Raw genomic sequence first — 21,199 nt, 5'->3', positions numbered from 1 at the left:
GGGTCAGGCCCCACCTGGAATATTGTGTCCAGTTCTGGGCACCACAATTCAAAAAGGACATTGAGAAACTGGAGCGTGTCCAAAGGAGGACGACTAAAATGGAGAAGGGTCTGGAAACCTTGCCCTATGAGGAACGCCTTAGGGAGCTGGGGATGTTTAGCCTGGAGAAAAGAAGGTTAAGAGATTATATGATAGCTCTGTTTAAATATTTTAAAAGAGGTCATATTGAGGAGGGAGCAAGCTTGTTTTCTGCTGCTCCAGAGACTAGGACCCAGAGCAATGGATGCAAGCTGCAGGAAAAGAGATTCCACCTCAACATTAGGAGGAACTTCCTGACAGTAAGGGCTGTTCGACAGTGGAACAAACTCCCTCGGAGTGTGGTGGAGTCTCCCTCCTTGGAGGTCTTTAAACAGAGGCTGGATGGCCATCTGTTGGGGATGCTTTGATTTGGATTTCCTGCATGGCAGGGGGTTGGACTGGATGGCCCTAGTGGTCTCTTCCAACTCTATGATTCTATGATTCTAATAATAATAATTCATCTTTCTTTGTGGGGTATACATAGCCTGCCTTTGAGTGAGGTGGGCCAGAGCATCTTGACTGAGTCATCATCATTTTCTCCCAGTTCCAAAAATATTTTTCCCACACACTTTTCTTTGGGAAACTACTAACAGGTGGGGGAAGATTTTTATACCTTATATTGAGAAAGGAGCTTGTAAGTGCTATGCTTTTCTTTCTTTAGTGGGTAGATTGCTTACGACTCTCTCTCTCTCTCTCTCTCTCTCTCTCTCTCTCTCTCTCTCTCACATGCCTCTAGGAGCATATGACAAGTGGCGCCAACTGCCAGACATTTACCTCCTCAACTGTCATATCCTACTCAAATATGGGCGATGGCCCCAAAGTCTATCAGGAGACCTCAGAAACACGCTCTGCACCTGGTGGGGTAAGTAATAGTCTTCTGCCTTTGATTCAGATTTGCCCTATGGATTGCTAGTTTTGTGGGGTTTATGTAGGTGTCAATGCAGATAGAGTGTGTTGAAGCCCAATAGACAAGGTGCAGAGTTTTTGCGTGGGGCTTCTCCAATGTGAGATAGAAGACTTATTATGTAGGGCAACTAATGGTCAAGATTGCCTTCAGTGAAGATTGAAACAAATCTTTAGGCTCTTGCTCAAGCAAAACTGAGGAATTTCACAGGAGACTTCAGTAAGACTGTAGCAACATTATTACGCATCCCTAACAATGATCTGTCCTCCTACCCTCAGATCCGGGAGACTAGGCGGACGGTGCGAGACTCGGACAGTGGCCTGGAGCAGATGTCCATAGGCCACCACATTCGGGAACGTGCACACATCATGCAGCGGTCACGCAACCATCGCACAGGTGACCAAGAGGAAAGGCAAGACTACATCAACTTGGATGAAAGTAAGTGTTCTTGGCAGCTCTTCCTTTCTTAGATTACACTGTTCATACTCACCCCACTGAGCTACCACCTCTTCTATTCTGATTTTCAGGCGATGCAGCTGCATTCGATGATGAATGGAGGCGAGAGACATCCCGCTTCCGAACGCAGAGAGGACTGGATTATCGGCGTCATGAGGGAAGCAATGGCCGCAGGGTGGAGGGAACCCGTCTCGCAATTCAAGGACCAGAGGAGTCTCCCACCAGACAGTCGCGCCGGTATGACTGGTGAATCTAGAGCAGACTTAAGGGGGGTGCAATGCCGTCACCCCCAGATTCACCTTCATGCTCTTGTAAGTCTTAACCTTCACCTCTTGCATGCACACTGTGACCAGTTTATATTCCTAACCTCTCTGCTGTGGGAAGTACAACTTGGTGATCCAAAGCACCTTTTCAATACAACAGTCTTCAGGTCTGTGTCTTACTTGGTGCTCAGAAGAGGCTGCCTTTTTATTCCTTCTGGGAACACACAAAAAATAAAGTATTTGGAAAAATAGCATAAAGATTTGTATAATGGGGTCTTAAAGCTGCTGCTGATTGCTAAGCAGGGGATTCTAAAGACCCAGTCAGCTTTTCAGAAAACCTGGCTTCAAACACTAGCTCTTGGATGAAAGTGTTCTACATTCTGAACTACAGCCTTGTGTGCTCTATGTGAGTTTACATGTATGCATACTCACTTGAAATTCTGCATAACTTCGTGTTATCCATCCCCAGAAAGCACATGGTGTAATAAAATGAACCAGTCTTTCAAGATACGACAGAACCTCGTTTTTGCTGCAGCAGAGTTAACATGAACAATTGGAAATTACATAGAAGTTTGGAAATTAATAGGAAGAATACTGAGAGTTGCTTTTGTGGGAAGGAAGAATTAGGAATTCTTTGTGGAGGACTTTTGTAAAATCTCAGAAACACTTCAGAACAAAATAGTATGTATAATTAATCTGACCTCTGGTGTAGTTCTGTTTGTAAAGTAAAAAATGTTGAATCTTGATGAAAAATCACATGGGAATTTCATGGGTATCACTCTGAGCAATTTAGAGGAAAGTGGTGTGCAAACAGTATCCCTTTGCCATCTTGGAAGTAGTACTTTCCCCGAACTTGATGGTACGGAGAGAGTGTAAGGCTGCTACTCCTGTTTTCACTGATTACCCATATGAGACTCAGGTCTTCTGCTATCTGGTCAAAAAGCATCTCTCATCATGCTGTGGCTCATCACCTTTCTCAAAGACAAACCTTTCTTGCAGCTACAGTTAGCGATCACTTTACAAAATTGCACCTTAATCCAAGCAGCTTTTTGGAAGTAGCTCCATATATAATACAGTCAAGCTTACTTAAAAGTGAATATTGAAACTAAGGTGACTTACTACTTCTTGTATAATAACTTTGGCTGCATGTAGAGCCTTTTGTGCGAAGAGAATTATCTATTCAGAGAACCACGGTGCTGAAAAGTGGAAGCTATGGTATAGAGGTACCTCCATCTATTAACTAAGACTCCATGCTCTATTCAGAAAGTAGATGTCTAACTGGAAAAAAGACAATGAGAAAACCAGTCTTGGATTTCACATATATTTATAGGTTTGATTAAATGAAACGAAATCCTGTATTTGGTTCCAGTAGCTGAGGATGCTGCATCGTATTCAGAACATAAGATTTAGCAGAGATCGCTGAAGGCCTAACTCTCACTTAGGTGTAAAACCTGTTGTTGTTGCAGTGTGCCTTCAAATCATTTCTTACTTATGGTGACCCTAAGGCAAATCTTTTCTTGGGGAAAAAATTGGTATTTTCTTGGCATGATTTGTTCAGAAAGGGTTTGCCTTGCCTTCCATTCAGACTAAGAGAGTGTGACTTGCTCAAGGTCACCCAGTCGATTTCCAGGGCCAAGCGGCGATTTGAACCTTGGACTCAGAGTACCCCTGCTTGGCCATGAAGCTCACTGGGTGACCTTGAGCAAATCATATGCTCTCAGTCTTAGGAGACGGCAATGGCAAACCATCTCTGAACAAATCTTGCCAAGAAAACCCCAGGTAGGTTTGCTTTAGAGTCACCATAAGTCAGAAACAACTTGAAGGCACAGAACAATTCCTGGTATCCTAGCCTAGTGCTCAAACCACTATGCCACGCTGACTCTCAACACACCTGTACGTGGGTTATATAGTATCTCAGAGTCCAGCTTAAAGACAGTGTTGTTCCCTTCAAAATTAAACAAATTCATCTATGTAGAAATGGATGACAGACAGAAAAGCTCTAGCCTGTCTTCTCCCTGACATGCTGGTTCTCAAGGTGCAAGAAATTTCTCACAAGGAAGAGCAGTTCCATCAGATGAGCCTCAACATGTCATCTGAAATGGTGTAGCCAGTGGACATAGCCATGTGACTATCTATCCAAGGATCATAGTGATGGGAATTTTACATGGAATTTTCCATTTTTGTTTTTTCACTGTTTTTTCTATTCCCTTTCTGATTTATGATGTTTCTCTCTCTCTCTCTCTCTCTCTCTCTCTCTCTTTGCTCAGGTACAGACAGTGAAACTCTGATGGTGAAGCCCTCACAAAACATCACTTGGACCTTTTTCCTCAAGATGAATACTAGCTTCCTGCCCCTAAGATTTAAATTAAGTGACTAACTCTCTCTGCACAGTTGTACTCCTTGCATAGAGCAGGTGGCCAAGGGGAATGTGAGGGACCTTGTCCATGAATGAGTGACACATCAATTTTACTGCTTTTTCCTCTAACTCCTCCCTGCCCTCCCTAGCTCCTCTTCTTAGTGTTTGGGGGGTGGGGGGAGCAGGAGTAATCTCCCTGAGTTTTTGCCATCCCGTTTGTACTTCCTGCTCCAGGTTTGACTGGCTCTGGAGTTTGTATTTAATCTAACCACCCACCTCAAGCAGCAACCGTGTAAAAAAAAATCTGTTGACTTGCTATTACTTTCAAGCACTTGGAAAATAACCTTTAGTCACCTCTGCTCTCAGCCTGCCTACATGTCTGCCTGCCCTGGAAATGGGATATGTATGGAACAGTGCAAGAGATCAGGTGAGGTGTAGATAAACCAAACAGGCCCTACCTCTCTGCCCAATCCAGCTCCCCATCTTATAAAATTTGATTTTGTGAAACTTGTAACTAGATGTTTACTGAGCTGAATAAAGAAATGAAACCTGCAAAGCAACTAGAGTTGGCCTCCATTTCAGTCTTTACGTCTCAGAGATCTCAGGGGATATAGGAAGAGTGTTGGTTTTATGTGATGACGTGGGTTTTCCTGAAACAGTTGGCCTCAGAGTTTGTATCTCAATCACTGTCAAACCATGATTGTGGTTAGTTTCTATTACAAGCGTGTTCCCTTTCTTCCTTATGGAATCCTTAGCAAAATAAAAGTAGCATTAAATCCCCCCATCTTAAAGTTGTAGCCTTAATCAGAATGAAATACCCATTTCTGGTTTCACCAGAAACCTGTGAGAAAAACTCAGATTTTTTACACGGACATTGTTGAACACTGATGTGAAGTTGTTCACAACTGTTGTTTAAAATACATCTTTCATGATCTTTGTTTCTTAAAAGATATCAACTGCTGCCACCCCGTGGTCTTCCACAGCAGCATGCCTCAAAAACATGGAATTTGCTTTGGAAGTCCAGTTAGGCAAGCCAGCAAGTGTCTGCTACATCGGTAATGGCACTTGGCAATCATGGCCCAGACAGTATTGGTTGGTGTAGCCAATGGATCCCTCCAAGCCAAGTCAAAACTGTGTTTCCCCCCATATCCGTTGCATCCCATATTGCTAGCCGATTCTGTGGACAAATGTGGTTGCATTCACCTTGCTTGCCCTAAGCTGCTGCAAAGTTGGGAGGCTTTGAAAGCATGATAATAAAAGGAAAACTGTTCTGCATCAGAGCAAAAGCTAGATTCATGACAAGTTGAATGGTTTCCCAAGCGCTTGATGTTTACAACACAATATACAAGCAGCATAATATTCAGAAGGCAACTTTTCTCCCACACCCCAGTTTGGTTGGACTTAAAGAGGGAGGTTAAAGCCATCCACCAGGGGCTTCATGTAAGGTACACACAGTAGATCAACAGATGCTGGGAAAGGATATGACCAAGACCCAACAGTGAAGGTCTAGAACAGGAGGAACCCCTGAGAGTCTTTGAGGAGAAAACAATGCCTAGACGAGGAAAGGAAACTGAAAGGGAGATAGCCTGCTTTGGGTGGTTGCCACTGCTTGGGAACTGGAACTTCTTTAGTGCAAGGCCTTGATTCCAAATGTTGAAAGATTTGAGACTTTTCTACTGATCCAAAGGAACTGAGTTCAGGAAGATATGGACTTGATGCAATGGCATTAAGCTGCAGCACAACCTTAGCTCTCCTGTGGCAGAGAACAACAGCACCAGGAAGGGGAAGGAGCTTGCCTGATACTATAAGAAAGCCATATCATGAGTGGTGGCTTTGGCATCGTTTAATGGCTCACTTTGCCTTCAGCGTAAGGCCTTGTTGCGTATGGTGTCAGAGCAGCTGAACACTCATCTTAATCTCAGCTTTCTCCAAATGTGAAAAGAAAAAACAAGAGGCTACAACATTATTTTTTAGAAGGCACACCACTTCTGAGGATACTTTCAGACAAAGGTCTGAATTTGCAAGCATAGCCCATTTACAGAATTTTATTGTGGTCTAAAGCAATGCCTTTTCTAATGAATATTTCCCATTACCGTTTGTGGCGTCTTACATCATATCAAATGCATCATGCAAAGGTCCAGAATGCTTATTATTATTACTATGCTAGAATCCCATTGCTCTCTCGAAGCATCTTGGGCTTGGGATCAGAGGTGGGCAAACTGCTGCCCTAGACAGCACCCTGAGGCTTGTTTTATGGCCCTCAGCCCTTCTAGATTCCCCTTTTCTGGCAAAAACAAAAAATCAACAGCAATATACTTTTAAAATAGCTTGCAAGAGATGTGTGTAATGTTTAACATCTGGAAGTGGATTGCCAGTCACTGATGTTTGCATTTTTAGCAGTCCGTGGAGGGTTCATGGGACAGCAAATAAGAAGGATTCCAAAGTGTTCCATTTTCAATGTAGACTCTGCAAATACACAGCTGGCTTGTGTTTTATTACTTTCTGGAAATACACAGCTTTCTAAGTTTTTGTTGTGTGTCTTCAAGTCGTTTCCAACTTAGAGCGACCCTAAGGCAAACCTATAAAGGGGTTTTCTGGGGCTGATAGTGTGTGACTTGCCCAAGATCACCCAGTGGGTTTCCGTGGCCAAGCAGGGAATTGAACTCTGATCTCCAGAGTTGTAGATCAACGCTCAAATTACTATACCACACTATGGGGTATTTTTACTTAGCTAGAAATATAAAGTGCTTTTCACATTCTGCTTTGTTATTACTGCATTAGTTCTCGCTGTGAATCCTTCCATTAAAACACAAGTACCAGGCTTAAGACCCGCATATAGATGTCATTATTAATTAACTGCTCAAAGATATTACTTAAGTATAGTGGTTAGGTACAATAGTATCATTATGTAGGGTTGAATGCACTGGTGTGCCGTGAGGATATATTTCTGCAAATTTATACCATTTGTCTTATTTGTACAATATTATGCGCTGTTTATTACCTTCAGAACCTACCTTTTGCAGAATAGTAAACATTGCAGAATAATAAAGATATAGACAGTGGTGTCCCTAGGGTTGGTGTCACGTGGTGCGGTAACCCATGGTGTCATTCCTCCCATACCACACGGTAGAGAATATATCATAATGCTTTTCGTAGTAATGTTACTCATAAATAACAATTCCTGTATATCACTGAATGTCATGGTAATAGTTGTGACATAAAAGGTAAAGGTATTCCCCATTGACAAGGTTGTCAAGTTGTGTCCAACCATAGGGGGCAGTGTTCATCTCCATTACTAAGCCAAAGAGCCAGCATTGTCAGAAACTACTCTGTGATCATGTGGCGAGCATGACTGCACAGAATGCTATTTACCTTCCCACTGGAGTGGTACCTGTTTATCTACTTGCATTTGCATGCTTCCAAACTGCTATGTTGGCAGAAGCTGGGACTAGTGATGGAAGCTCATCCCATCATTCAGCACCTGGACCTTGAACTGCCAACCTGCCGATCTTGCGATCAACAGAATCACCGTCTTAAGCACTTGAGCCACCGCATCCTTCCAGTTGTGACATAAATAACTGGCAAAATTAAAATTATACCTTTAAATTACAATATCATACACATAGCCTAAACATATTTACACGTACATAGTTTCATATGAGATGAAAATTTGACAAGATTTGTTTTTTTAAAAAGAAAATTTTAAAAGCACAATAATTTTAAAATTTTGATTTTTAAAAAACCTGGGGCCTTTCTCCTCCCACTGAGCCTCGTCCCACTCACACCATCCCTTCAGCATTTTAAAGGGATGCAGGTGAAAGCCACAGCCCATTTTTGTCCCAAAACTAGAAAACATTGATGTCACTCCCACACACACACACACACACACACACAGGTGCTAGTACTAACACCCCCTGCACCCTTTTAGTGATGCCCCTGGATGTAGGGAGTGTAAGGAATCATGTAAAGCCCTAAATACATTCTCTGGCTACTGGTGGTCTTACTGACTCATCCGCGCTGTCCCACCTTTCAAGCTTATTTGCAGCCTTCCTCATTCTAGGATGCAAAATATGTACAGTGTGTAGTGCTTGCTGTTTTGTTTTGAACACCATGAGTTGCTGCTGCAGGGGATTTCTCTAAGGACACATCCAATTGTAATAAAAATGTTTTTTTGCTGCAACAACTAATATATGTTGCAACAACTAATATAGTTAATCGGGTTTGGGACACCCAGGGGTAATGTGTTCTCTTCTGAATTATTATGGGGAAGACTCCTAATGATTTGCATCTCCCCTTGTGAACAGCAAAGCCTCTCAGATCCATGGAGCTCATCAGTTTTTGGCTGCAGGGTGAGATTGTTCTTTCAGGGGCCTGGCTGTACAATGGGGTCTTACTGTATTTGCCGGCTGATCTGGGACTTAATGAAGGATACTGCAGCACTTCAGGATGTGCATTGGCGCATAGTCTGCAGCACTTCTCGCCCTGTGTCTTGCTGGATTATCAAAAGCAACAGAGGAAAAATATGAACTATCCAAAAATCACAGTCACCCAATAGACTTCTGCATACTGTTTGTTGTCGTTGTTAATTGCCCACAAGTTGACCCCACTCATGGTGACCCTGTGGATGAGACATCTCCAAGCCCCCATGCTTGCCACTGCTCTGCTTAGGTCTTGCAGATTCATGCCCATAAACTCCCAAATTGAGTCCATCCATCTGGCATGTGGTCTTCCTCTCTTTCTGATAACACCTGGTTGGCTCATCGCCCCCTGTGGGAGCTGCTTAAACCCATGCAGGTGCTACTCTGCCCCACAGTCATTGCTCTGCCCCCTGCAGGAGCTCCTTATAACCATACAGGTGCTCTTTGGGGCCATGGTAGCAGTTCTGCCCCCTGCGGGTGCTACTCAAGCCTGCACGGGTGCCCCTCCGGCCTGCATGGCACTTCCGTACGATCTCCCACCCCATAAACCACACTGGAAGTCTCAGTGCCAGAAGTCTCCCCCCTCTGCACCAGATGTCACCCTGTGCGGGAACTCCACTGATTGATCTATCCTGGCCATGTGCTCTTGAGCTTCCTCTGTGCTGAGCCTCCAGGATCTCCAAATATGATCCCAGATCTCCTCACATGGTATGGCTGTTTTCCAGTACTGGGAATACCCTCTTGGCTACATGCCTCAAACCTCTCTTTTAAAAGCAATTTAATATCAGAAAGGAAGAGGGTGCATGGAGGTATAATCTTGGGGGTAACATGCTGTCTTATGTTCTATTGTGGATGCTGAGGCAACAGTGAGGTGGATAGGGAGGACGGGGGGTACTCCACCGCAGGCAAGAGCTCATAGTATTTATATCTTTTTGCTTGAAAGTGAAAAACAAGTAACCATTTCAGTTACAGCTTAGAAATGTGAAAACAGGTAGCCACTGAAATCCCAGTTCCAATTACTTTTTTGCCCTTGGAACAACAACTGTAACTACGTAATTGCTTTTAAAAAGGCAACGTGGGTCCAAACACACACAGTAGAAATAATCCAGTTTGAGACTGCCTTAACCAGTGTTGCCAACAAGCCTCGAAGATATTCCCCGGGAATGTTTTACCAAAATCCAGAATCCCCAGAATTGCCCAATATTTATCAGAATATTCAGTCAAAATCCCCGGAAAGAAATTAATTAAATTTGCCGGATTTGGGGGAATTCCCTGGAAATTTGCAACATTGGCCTTAACTGCCTTGGCTCAGTGCTAGGAATCCAAGGAATTGTAGTTTATTGTGGCTCCAGAGCTCTCTGACAGAGAACACTAAATGTCTCACAAAACTGCTCTTCCTGAATTTCCTAGCCCTTAAAGTGGTCTCAAACTGGATTATTTCTACAGTGTGTTATGGACCATAAGTTCAGGAAAGAGTGTGACTTTCAGGCCTATCCAGAGACCTTTTCTTTTTTCGCCTAGGAAAACTGTATACACCTCTGACTGGTCTTTTGCCCACCCAGGTCCTCTCCCTTGTTCCCACCACCTAGCCCAGGGGTAGGCAACCTGCGGCCCGCGGGCCGAATGCGGCCCGGCAAGGCCTTGGGACCAGCCCCAGCCCGGTCCTGCCGCCGATTGCCACCGGGGCCTTTGGCATCTCACACGAGAGGCATGGTGGGGCAATTGTCTATAGAAGCCTCAGAAACATGCATTTATCTTAACATTTTTATTAAAAAATCAGCAAATTTTTTCACATGCCCTCCATTTTTTATTTAAAAAGTGACCTCCATTTGAAAATTTTGTCCTACATTTGCCCCGGTTTATTTATTTATTTTAAAAATTATTTAATTATTTATTTTTTGGCTTCGGCCCCCCAGTTGTCTGAGGGACAGCAACCCGGCCCCCGGCTCAAAAGGGTTGCCTACCCCTGACCTAGCCATTCACTTTGCCAGTTAAAGAGATCATACCTGGCTTTGTGACAATAATAATACCAGCTTTTCTTTTTGTCTTTCTTCTGCTTCTCCTACCTTTCAGCTGATCCAGAAAAGTACAGCATGTAATAATTAAAAAGAAGAAACCTAAATGGTCTCTAACATTTAAAGAGATCTACAAAGATAGGTGAACAATGGAAAGGCTTTCAGAATAAAATGATAGAAGAGTATTTCTATTCCAGATCAAGATGTACAGGAAGGTTACAATAAAGTCTGGCATTTGCTCACATTTCTTACTCTGCAGCAATGGGAGTTTAGCCAGGTGAACCGCAACACTGCTGCTTCTGTGAAGTCGAAGGCTATCATGGCTGGCATCCATAGTTTTTTGTGGGTTTTTGGAGCTATGTGGCCAGTGTTCTAGAAGAGTTTATTCCTGATGATTCGCCAGCATCCGCGGCTGGCATCTTCAGAGAAATTCTTTGAAGATGCCAGCCACAGAAGCTGGCGAAACGCCAGGAATAAACTTTTCTAAAACATGGCCCCATAGCCCCCCAAACCCACAAAAATCTACTGCTGCTTCTTTTTAATGCATTATGTCCCCATTGTCCCCATATCCTCCTGCTCTTGACAATGGCCTGGATAAAGCTTTCCTGGGGAGAAAGCCTCCTCTCCTGCAAAGCTCTTCTTCATTTGGAACTGTTTTTTCCAGTACTAACAGTCTCTTTGGAAACTGTAATTGACCAAATGGATGAAGTCAGACAGACTGAAACTGAACCCAGACGGGTTAGCAGTGATGCTAGTGGGAAACAAACATGATGCTGACTTGAAAGGATGTACAGGTCCTGTTTCAATTCTATCAACATGCAACATGAATTCCTGCCCCAAAAAACAAAACCTCAGAACAAACCAGGAGTCTTTATAGCTGTAGCACAAAGGCTGTGGAATATTTTTCCCCCATGTATACACACACACACACACACGTAGGCACACACATGTAGGCACACATGCCGTTGCAGAATGGTTCCCCCATGTTTTAATTAGGAAGTGAAGAACTTAGCCCAAGAAAACTCTATGATAGGTGCACGTTAGGGGCGTCATAAATTGGAAGCAACATGAAGGCATGCAACAACAACAACAACAACCCTTTTAAAGTAGCCAATGCAGTTCAAAGAAGCCAAACTTTCTTAAACAACTGTTCGTAACCCCGCAACAAGGAATCAGAAACCAGACCCTGCTGCAATCCCATATCTATCTACCCTGGCAACAATGGCATCCCTAGGTTTGGTGTAACCCAGTGCGGTTACTCATGGTGTCACCCCTCCATTCCTCCCATTTCACACCATGCAGAATCCTTAGTAATGCTTTTTTGCACTAACATTGCTCTTAAATCGTAATTCCCATATTGCACTGTCGCCCTTCCTTAGGGTGCAGTCCGCACCCCCCGCTCCCCCTAGTGATGCCTGGCAACCTTATTATGGGACCCTGCAATGTGTCGCCAACACTAGCAGAGGTTTATTGGCTTGCTTATTTTCCATTGTTATGTATTCTATCAGAATCCTCCCCCATTTTCTTCATAAGATAAACAAGCAAAATAATAATTTTACACAGATCTGGTATCAGAAACAACAATATTCAAAAACTAGTAGGAGACTATTTTAACTTCCCGGGAAACCCTGTCAATGCCTTTAGAATGGTCATTGTGGAACAAAGAAATGCCACAGAAATATGATGGGAAGACTGCTGAGTTACCATTCATTAATCAGAGGTACTAGTTTATTATCAGACATTTGAGTCAGGGTAATGGATTCTTATTGCACTGTGTCTGCAGTTCTGCATAAATCTCGGTGGCGGAAATACACTTAGACAGAATAGCTATGATGAGAGGAAATGACTCATTACAAAATAGCATGATGCTTGACAAGGTAAGAAAAGAGGAAGACCACATCACAAATGGATAGATCTAATCAAGAAAGCCATAGCCCTGAGTCCACAAGACCTGAGAAGAGCTGTCACTAACAGGTGACATGAAGGTCTCTCATTTATAGGGTTGCCATCATTTGAATTTAAACTGATGACAGTTAACAACAGCAATGCAGAATAGCTACATGGCACAACTATATTCATGAATGAGCCCTACTGCACAATGTACCCATTTGTACATCTACTTGTGCAGTGGATCCATATGTGTAATTCCACTTCTGCCACCATCAGCTGCATATGGCTGTTGCATGAACTCAAAGTAACCACTCCACATGCATTGTGCTTGCATGTGTCACTAACATGACGATATCCAATATGTCTTATTTATCTAAGACCAGGATGTTTGTGTATTATCATCTGTTAGCTAAAATGCCAGGGTCCCAGAGGGCACTCACAATTAATACAGTGGTACCCCGGGATACGAATTGATCGTGTTACGAAATTTCCGGGATACGAAAAAAATAGATAGGAAAAAACTGTTCCGGGTTACGATGTTTTTTTCGGGTTACGAATGTTTTTTTCGGCGCGAAATTCAAACCGCAAAGCGCGGCTAGCGGCTTTCCAGCGCTAGCCGCTAGCCTTTTCGGGTTGCGAAATTACTCGGGTTACGAACGGAGCTGCGGAACGAATTAATTTCGTAACCCGAGTTCAATTAAAATCATCCGAGAGAGTTCATGCAACTTACAGTGGGGATCAAGCTTATGTATATTGGTTCTCAGAAACAGAACTCCAGAGTGTGAATTCTAAAAATAGTTTTATTTATGAATCAAATTGAATCACCATTCACACAAAGACACTTACTCACTCACACATTTGAAAACTAACAAAATGAAAGTTGGTAGCGGATAGCAATTTAAGGGGTTTCAGAGGGCAGTTCCAGATGTGGGGCTACATTTGGGGGATACCAGGAAGATAAGTGACTCAGCAAGCTGTTTGAGGATCTTGGAGTGGCAAGCAACACTAAGGAATTAAGTGAGATACAGATGGATAGCCTTATCGCACAAGCTCTGGGGACATGATCAGGGCGTGACGGAAGGGGGAAGGATGGAAACAGAATGGGGGCCTTGTGGTTTCGAGTGAATGGCTGCAGTACAGGCATTTAACCACTGCGCCACCAGGGCTCCATTAATGATAGCCCCATTCTGTTCTCATCTTGTCCCCGTGCTGGGACCATTCCCAAAGGCCCGTGCGATAAGCTCCAGAGTGTCTGTCTGACCTTAATTGAGACCAAATTTTTGATGCCTAAGCAGGCATGTTTATAAGGCAAAATATGTCCTGAGGCAGAATTCAGGATCAAGGAGTAGCTTCCAAGAGAGAAGAATGGGAAGGGAAGTTGTGAATGGCTGGACAATCAGTGCAAATGTCTTTGGACAAAGCAGTATCATTCCCAGAGGAAAGTACTCTTGTATTTCTGCTCACTTGTAAAAACAAGGTCTATCACCCACCATCACTCTTATCGGTGAAGGAACTAAGCAGATTCCAATCTTGATTGACCTATTATGTCTAAGTGCTCTTGAGCTCCCCCATGCTGACCCTCCCAGATCTCCTCATATGGTGAAGCTATTTTTCCCACACTGGGGTGCTCTTATGGCTACATGTCTTAAACATCCATTTTAGTATCAACGTGATATCAGAAAAAAGGGGCAAAGAGAGGCTAAACCTTGGGGTAACACAGCAGCAGTTGGGGGAATGACTAATGTTACTATTTTAATTCTTATTGTCAGTACGACCTCACTGTAATCTCACCCTTAACCCTGTGTGTATCTATCTATCCATCCAACCATCTATCACTGTCATTCTTGACAACAGTGACTGCTTTTGATGAAGCGGTCTGTTCCCATAAAATACACTCTGCAGTCTTTAAAATCTGATTTGGGGAAATTCTTAGACGTATTGCTTGTGTTTTCTTTAATACGTGTCTCACATTTTAAAAGTGATTTTGGTGTTTTTGCTGATCACTTCATTTGATGGTTGATTTTCTTTTTCCTGTCATTGCAACCAGCTTGAAATCAGCACTTAAAAACAGCCAGTGCTGAAAAATAAATAAGCAATGCCTTAGGCAGGCAAGGCAACCCAATGGGCAGTACCTTTCCAGTTTTGTTCTCAAAATCCCTCCTCTATAAGATTGCCCAGTCACACACCCGGAGGCCTTGAGCATGGGGAAGGGAGTACAGTTGGCCTTTTAAAGTCTATTTTGCCCTAAGCCTGTTTTAGGCCCCAAATAGTCTTTTTTTAAAGAACCAAAAATGTTCCTTTTTAAATAGCTTGAGAACTCATGAGATGCAACTTGTATTTTTAAGATCGATTTTTAAACAGTTATGTTTTTTCCTATTGTGGATTCTGGGGAGGGCACTTTGCCACCCCTGTACTAACTTTCCCTTTCCTGTTCCATACAGAATTATGGGGAGCTGCAAGATGTATTTTGGGTGACAGAGGCTATGACGAATGGGAGCTACTTTCACTCTTTATTGAGAGAGTAAAGGGCCAGGATGAGAGGGGTGGAAATGCTACTTTGGAGTTGTGTCCTGAACAACAACATAGACTCTTAGAATCATAGTGTCGGAAAGGACTTCATTGGCCACTGAGTCCAACCCTTCACTTAATGCTGGATCTCCAACCAGAGTGCTCTCAGCCTCTTTTTGAAGATGTCCAGAGAAGGAGACCCCTCCAACTCTAAGCAATTGGTTCCATTGCAAAATGCTCTTACTGTCAAGATAGTCCTTCTAATGTTCAATCAAAATCAACTCTCCTGTCACTTCAAACCATAAGACCTGGTCCCACATTTTGGGGCAGCAGAGAACAGACCTGCCAGCTTCTCTCTGTGACAGCCCTTGAGGTATTTAAATGGTGTGATCATTCCACCACCTTTTAGCCTTCTCTTCAAGTTGAACAAGCCAGGCTCCTTCAAATTTTCTCATATGTTTTGTTCTTCATATGCCTTACCATCCTCATTGCCCTTCTCTGAAAAGTTGTTCCAGTTTGACTATATCCTTTGAATTAAGGAGAAACCACTTAATGTAGTCCAGAAATTGTTTTCAATATCAAAACTGAGTTCCCAGTTTTTCCACAACCATATCCACTGTCATTTCTTGCCAGAACTCTTCATATCAATTGCTTAATTGGATTGAAGGGATCTGAGGCCTTTCTGTTGTTACCATCGTTAAACAAATCACTGAGATGTCTGCCAGTCCATCCATGTTGTTCATAATGCAGAACTGATTTTTGCAGAGTTGAAGATCATAAGCTCTCTGGTGCTCAGAATGTGTCCCTCAGTTCCTTGGTGCTTGCAAATTGTCAGGTAAGTCTGTTGAATTTATTGAGTAAATGTGCTTCTGCTCAGCATCCAAGCATTACTACTGCTCGCTTCTGCAGTCTGTTCCCCATCATTCCCTGAAAACTCCAGAATGTACACTGTATCCACTAACAGAATTAATAAAAGAGAGGGTTATATAGGGGGGGGCAACCATATGGAACCTATTTGACCAAAAAAGATCAATGTTTCCAAAATAGAAAACACTTCAAAGGTATGCAGATGGCGTATGAAAGCTCATAATTTCTCTAGACAGAAAGGTTGGGGTTTAAGGCTGAGAATCCAGCCTGAAAGATTTGGAAGGTCTCTGTGCCAACTAACTGGTGAGCAAAGGGCATTCTGCAAATACTCAGAAGCAACTTCCTCTTCCTTGCCTCACATGTCTTGGGGCTCAGCTAACCTGTACATTCAACCATACTGAAGGCAAGCAAATGTTGTTCTCTTTAGGGGCTCCCTGTTCCAAGATTAAGAGCACCCTTCACAAATATGTTAAATAACTATAATAATTTTATTTATTTAATTAAAATATTTCTATATGCTCATGTACAAGTCTAGAAATTTTAGTTTAAAAATTGACCCGCAAAAACTGGGTTGAGTTATCCACAGGTCAGTGTAAGTACTGTACTTTACCTCTTATGGAAAAAATAGTCATCCCTTTCTCTGAGTAGAATGGCAAAAAAGGAGAGCTTAGTACATCCTGGGAACAACTAAAAGAAGCACTGACCGCCTCTACTCTCACGGCCAAAGCACCACTTCTGACCTTTAGGAATGCTTGGGTGGAAAAATGGCAGAGGTGGTAGTTATCACAGCTTATAAGCACTGCTAACGCAGTTGCCATTTTCTTTGCTTTGCCTTTTCATCCTTTTTTAAAACATGTGTGGAATCATTTTCTTAGCCCTACTGCACCTGGTTGTCTCCCCCACACATCACACAGTCACACAATTTAATGCAGTTCCCTCCTCATCCATCCAGCCTTTTTGATGACGCAGTTATGCCTCCTGGAACTGTGTAAGTTCTTTGGCATCATTTCCCTTTGCTTTGTCCTTTACATCCTTTGTTATCAGGGTGACCAGAGACCCTCCTTTTCCCAGGTATGTCCTACATTTCAACCTTATGCTCAAGGGTCCAGGAGAAATTCCAAAATGTCCTCTATTTTGAGCCACAAAACCTGGCCTTGTGTCATCCAGTGCCTCAGCATGCAAGCAAGAAGTAGCTGAACAGATTTATTACTGTGCCCAATTCAAAAAGGATGTTGAGAAGTTGGAACTGTATCCAGAGGAGGGCAAACAAAATGGTACAGTAAAGGCTCTGGAAACCTTGCCTTACGAGGAACAGCTTAGGAGCTGAGTATGTTTAGCATGGAGAAGAGATAGTGGCAAAGAGGTGATATGATAGTCCTATTTAAATATTTGACGGGGTGTCATATGGATGGTAAAGCAAACTTGTTTTCTGCTGCTCCAGAGAATCGGACACCAAACAATGGATGTAAGGTACTGAAAAAAAGATTCCACTTAAACATTAGAAACATCCTTCTGATGGTAACAGCCAGTTGACAATGGGAGACACTGCCTTGGAAGGTCGTGAAGTCTCCTCCTTTGGAGATTTTTAAACAGATGTTGGATGGCCATCTGTCAGGGGTCATTTGATTCCTGCATGGCAGAAAAGGGATGGATTGGAAAGACCTTGGGGTCTCTTCCAACTCTCTGATTCTATGATTTTATGCCACTATGGTTGCAAAGGGATTGCTAGTTTTGGCCATAAACATGACCAAAATGTTTAGCCTGCAAGAATATGTCCTAATGACTACAGAAAAAGTGTTGAGTGGTATGATCCTAGGGGAGAGGGGAAGAGGCGAGAAGATTATTGACGACCATGTGGTGGTTTTGTTTGTGTGTGTGTTTTTCAACAGAGAGGTGGAAAGGAAAGGAGGATCTTGGTTGTTGAAGAAGATCAGCAACACTGAGGGGAAAGGGGAGTGAAATTTGGGTTGGGGGAGAAGCAGGAGGGATGAGAGAGCAAATGGGAAAACTACAAATGAAAGTAATAATTTAAATGTTGATTCAATCAAGGGTTTGTTGCTAGTAAAGTACAATTTCAAGCATTTGTCCAGCTCAGAGTTCTATTAAGTACAGTATATTGCAAACCAACAAGGCATTTTAATGAAGATAAGTTCATCAGAAAAATATGGCTGGGTACATAATAAAATACAGTATATGTAATATAGGTGTAAATAAACTATATGAAATGAGTTTATACTAGTGTTTGTAGCTATACAGTATATTTAGTAATGACCTACATTTTTCTTGAATGTCTTTATTTTGCAGAGCTTTATCCTCCTTTAAGGTCATGAAATCTGGTCACCCTGTTTGTTACATGCTCCTAAGTTGTTCCCTCAACTTAGCCACAGGTCATATCAAAATCCTCTTAATGATGAGGTTGAATCTCTTTTCCTGTAGCTTGTATCCATTGGTCTGGGTCCTATTCTCTGGAGCAGCAGAAAAACAAGGTTTCTCCATCCTCAATATGACATCCCTTCAAGTATTTAAACAGGGCTAACATGTCACTTCTCTTCTCCAAGCTAATCGTACCCAACTCCCTAAGTCTCTCCTCAGAGGGCTTGATGGTTTCCAGACTCTTCACCATTTTGGTGGCCCTCCTCTGGACACACTTCAGCTTCTCAACATCCCTTTTGAATTGTGGTGCCCAGAACTGGACACAGTACAGTGGGTCCTTGGTTTCCATTGGGGTTTGGTTCCAGGACTCCCTGTGGATACCAAAATCTGTGGATGCTCATGTCCCATTAAATATAATGCAAAGTCCAATTGTATCCCTTATCTAAAATGGCAGAATCAAGCTTTGCTATTTGGAATTTGTATATATTTTTTAATATTTGCAAGCCATGGATGCTTGAATCCATGGACGATGAATCTGTGAATAAGGAGGACTGACTATATTATTCCAGGTGAGGCCTGACCAAAGCAGAATTGAGTGTCACTATTATTTCCCATGATTTTGGAGATTATCACACTACACTCTTAAAACATTGCTATTCCACTGTTTAGCACGACTACGGACTTTTTCACACAGTGACCTATGTTCTTCCATTCCTTGGTTAAAGTGTTGGCATCCCAGAAAAGCAAGCCAACTTGCTAATGCTTATCACACACAGAGCACAACAAGATTAAAGGCACATTGCTTAGGCAAGAAAGTGGGTTGAGACGAGAGAATTTGGGTTTCAGATGGATGAGGACAAATCCCATTGCTAGCTTGGAAATAACTTTTTTGTGCATGCTCCAAACTGTCATTTCCCCAAGTGCATTCACACACATGCTCCATAGAGGGAAGGGAAATGGGAGGAAAATCCTCTTTGCCCCAGAAGCTGTTTCAGAGGAAGGCAGGCTGAGGTTTCCCTTTGCAAACTCCCATAAAACCACACACACACACGCACACGCACACACACACTAGAGAGAAAGAGGACAGGGCTGCTCCATAAACCTGCCTGATTTCAGCAAGGGCTGAAACTCCCAGATACCCTCCTTTTCTAGGACATATCCTCCATTTCTCCCTCCTCTTCAGGAGGAATTCCAAAATGCCCTCTCTCTCTTTCATTACCTTCTTCCACCAGCTGTTCCCTTTCAGAGGCTGCAGGAGGAAGGAGACCAGCTGCGCGAGGGAAAGAGGTGCATGTACATCTGTGTGGGTCCCTTTAAGAAGAAGGCATTCTCACTCTCTCGGGGACAGAAAGGCACCATGGGAAATCTGGAAACAGGGGGAACTGGGGACATGGTTTTCAGACTGCTGCTCTTTGCAATGATGCTATTGTGTGAAAAGAGTGAATTTGCAAATGAAGTGGAAATGCTTATTTCCTGATTCACCTCACTTTCAGTCTGGAGTGTGTCCAGTTTGTGTGCAGCGTTGTATGAAAAGCAACTGTGAAATTGTCCCTAATGCCATGAACTGGGACCAGGATAACCTTCCAATTTTCCCCATGTGAAAAAGTCCTGCATGTGAAAGGGATCTAGGAGTTCTAATAGACCACAAGTTGAACATGAGTCAACAGTGTGATGCAGCAACTAAAAAGGCCAATGTGATTCTTGGCTGCATCAATAGAAGTATAGTGTCTGGATTATCGCACTACAGTCTTAAAGCATTGCTGTTCTACTTTAACTGCTTTGACTGCCTCCTGTTGCTTCCTAGAATTTGCAGTTTAAGAAGGGGCATTTAGAATATTCAGTCAGAGAGCTCTTAGGCCTCAATGAACTACAAGCCCCAAAATGCAACAAGAGGCAGTCAGAGCAGTTAAAGTGGAATAGCAATGCTTTAAGAGTGTAGTACGATAATCTAGACACTATACTTCTGTTGATGCAGCCAAGACTCTCATTGGCCTTTTTAGCTGCTGCATCACACTGTTGGCTCGTGTTCAACTTGTGGTCCACTTGGACTCCTAGATCCCTTTCACATGTAGTCTCCTTAAGCCAGGTGTCCCCCATCCTGTATCTATGCATTTCATTTTTCTGCCTTAGTGCAATACCTTACATTTCTCTGTGTTGAAATTCATTTTGTTACCTTTGGCCCAGCTTTCTAACCTAAAGTCATTTTGAATTTAGATCCTCTCCTCTGGGGTAATAGCTACTTCTCCTAATTTGGTGTCATCTGCAAATTTGATAAGCATGTCCTCTATTCTTTTTTTTCCCCTAGGATAAACTAGGGAAACAAAAATGCTCTATTGATGTCCTTTAATCCGCAGGCCTAGACAGCCTGACATGCTAAAGGATTTTAATGTTAGGAATATTCTCATCCTCCTCTAAACTAAAGACATCTGTATCTCAGTGAAACCAAAGAGAACACGACTTTGCAGTTGCAATGCACAAAGTAATGAGAGCAGCTGAAATAATGGCCAAAACTGTACGTGTACAAAGCCTATAGAAAACCCTCCTGGATAAATGGCTTTCATATTGCGTTTCTGCTGAGGTTTCTTGGAAGCTTGTAAGAAAGTCTTCTGTGATAAGATCAGTAAGGCTAGACAAACAGATTGCAAGCCTGGCACTTCATTCATTTTTACCACTGTATATTGCCTAGCCATTTTAATTTGTTTTGATAGCCTACTTTCCATTTAGCTTTTATTATAGTTTTAACAAACCTTAAAGAGGTCTATACAAAAAAATACCCAAACTTTAAAAAAAGAAAAGAAAGGTTAATAGTTACATAAAGATATCATAGAATTGTAGAGTTGGAAGAAACCACAAAGGCCATCCAATCCAACTCATTCTGCCATGCAGGAAATCTCAATCAAAACATCCCTGACAGATGGCCATCCAGCCTCTGTTTAAAGACCTCCAAGGAAGGAGACTCCACTACATTCCGAGGAAGGAATGTGTTCCACTGTCAAAGAGCTCTTACTGTCAGGAGGTTCCTCCTAATGTTGAGGTGGAATCTCTTTTCCTGTAGCTTGCATCCATTGTTC

At 42.7% G+C, this 21,199-nt stretch overlaps 1 protein-coding gene across 1 annotated transcript in view; it reads left to right on the top strand.

Moving 5' to 3' along the window:
• The window catches only part of MLF2 (myeloid leukemia factor 2), a 10,126-nt gene extending 5,509 nt beyond the window's left edge, over positions 1-4,617 (top strand). Inside the window, exons 3-6 of the mRNA XM_042455505.1 lie at positions 815-940; positions 1,261-1,420; positions 1,510-1,749; positions 3,969-4,617. Of these exons, the coding sequence (XP_042311439.1) occupies positions 815-940; positions 1,261-1,420; positions 1,510-1,688 (465 nt within the window). The 3' untranslated portion in view covers positions 1,689-1,749; positions 3,969-4,617. The remainder of the gene's footprint in view (positions 1-814; positions 941-1,260; positions 1,421-1,509; positions 1,750-3,968) is intronic.
• Positions 4,618-21,199: the final 16,582 nt, after the last annotated feature.

This window comes from Sceloporus undulatus, chromosome 2 (genome assembly GCF_019175285.1).
Source record: "Sceloporus undulatus isolate JIND9_A2432 ecotype Alabama chromosome 2, SceUnd_v1.1, whole genome shotgun sequence".
NCBI lineage: Eukaryota > Metazoa > Chordata > Lepidosauria > Squamata > Phrynosomatidae > Sceloporus > Sceloporus undulatus.
This window is presented reverse-complemented; position numbering and strand designations above follow the sequence as displayed.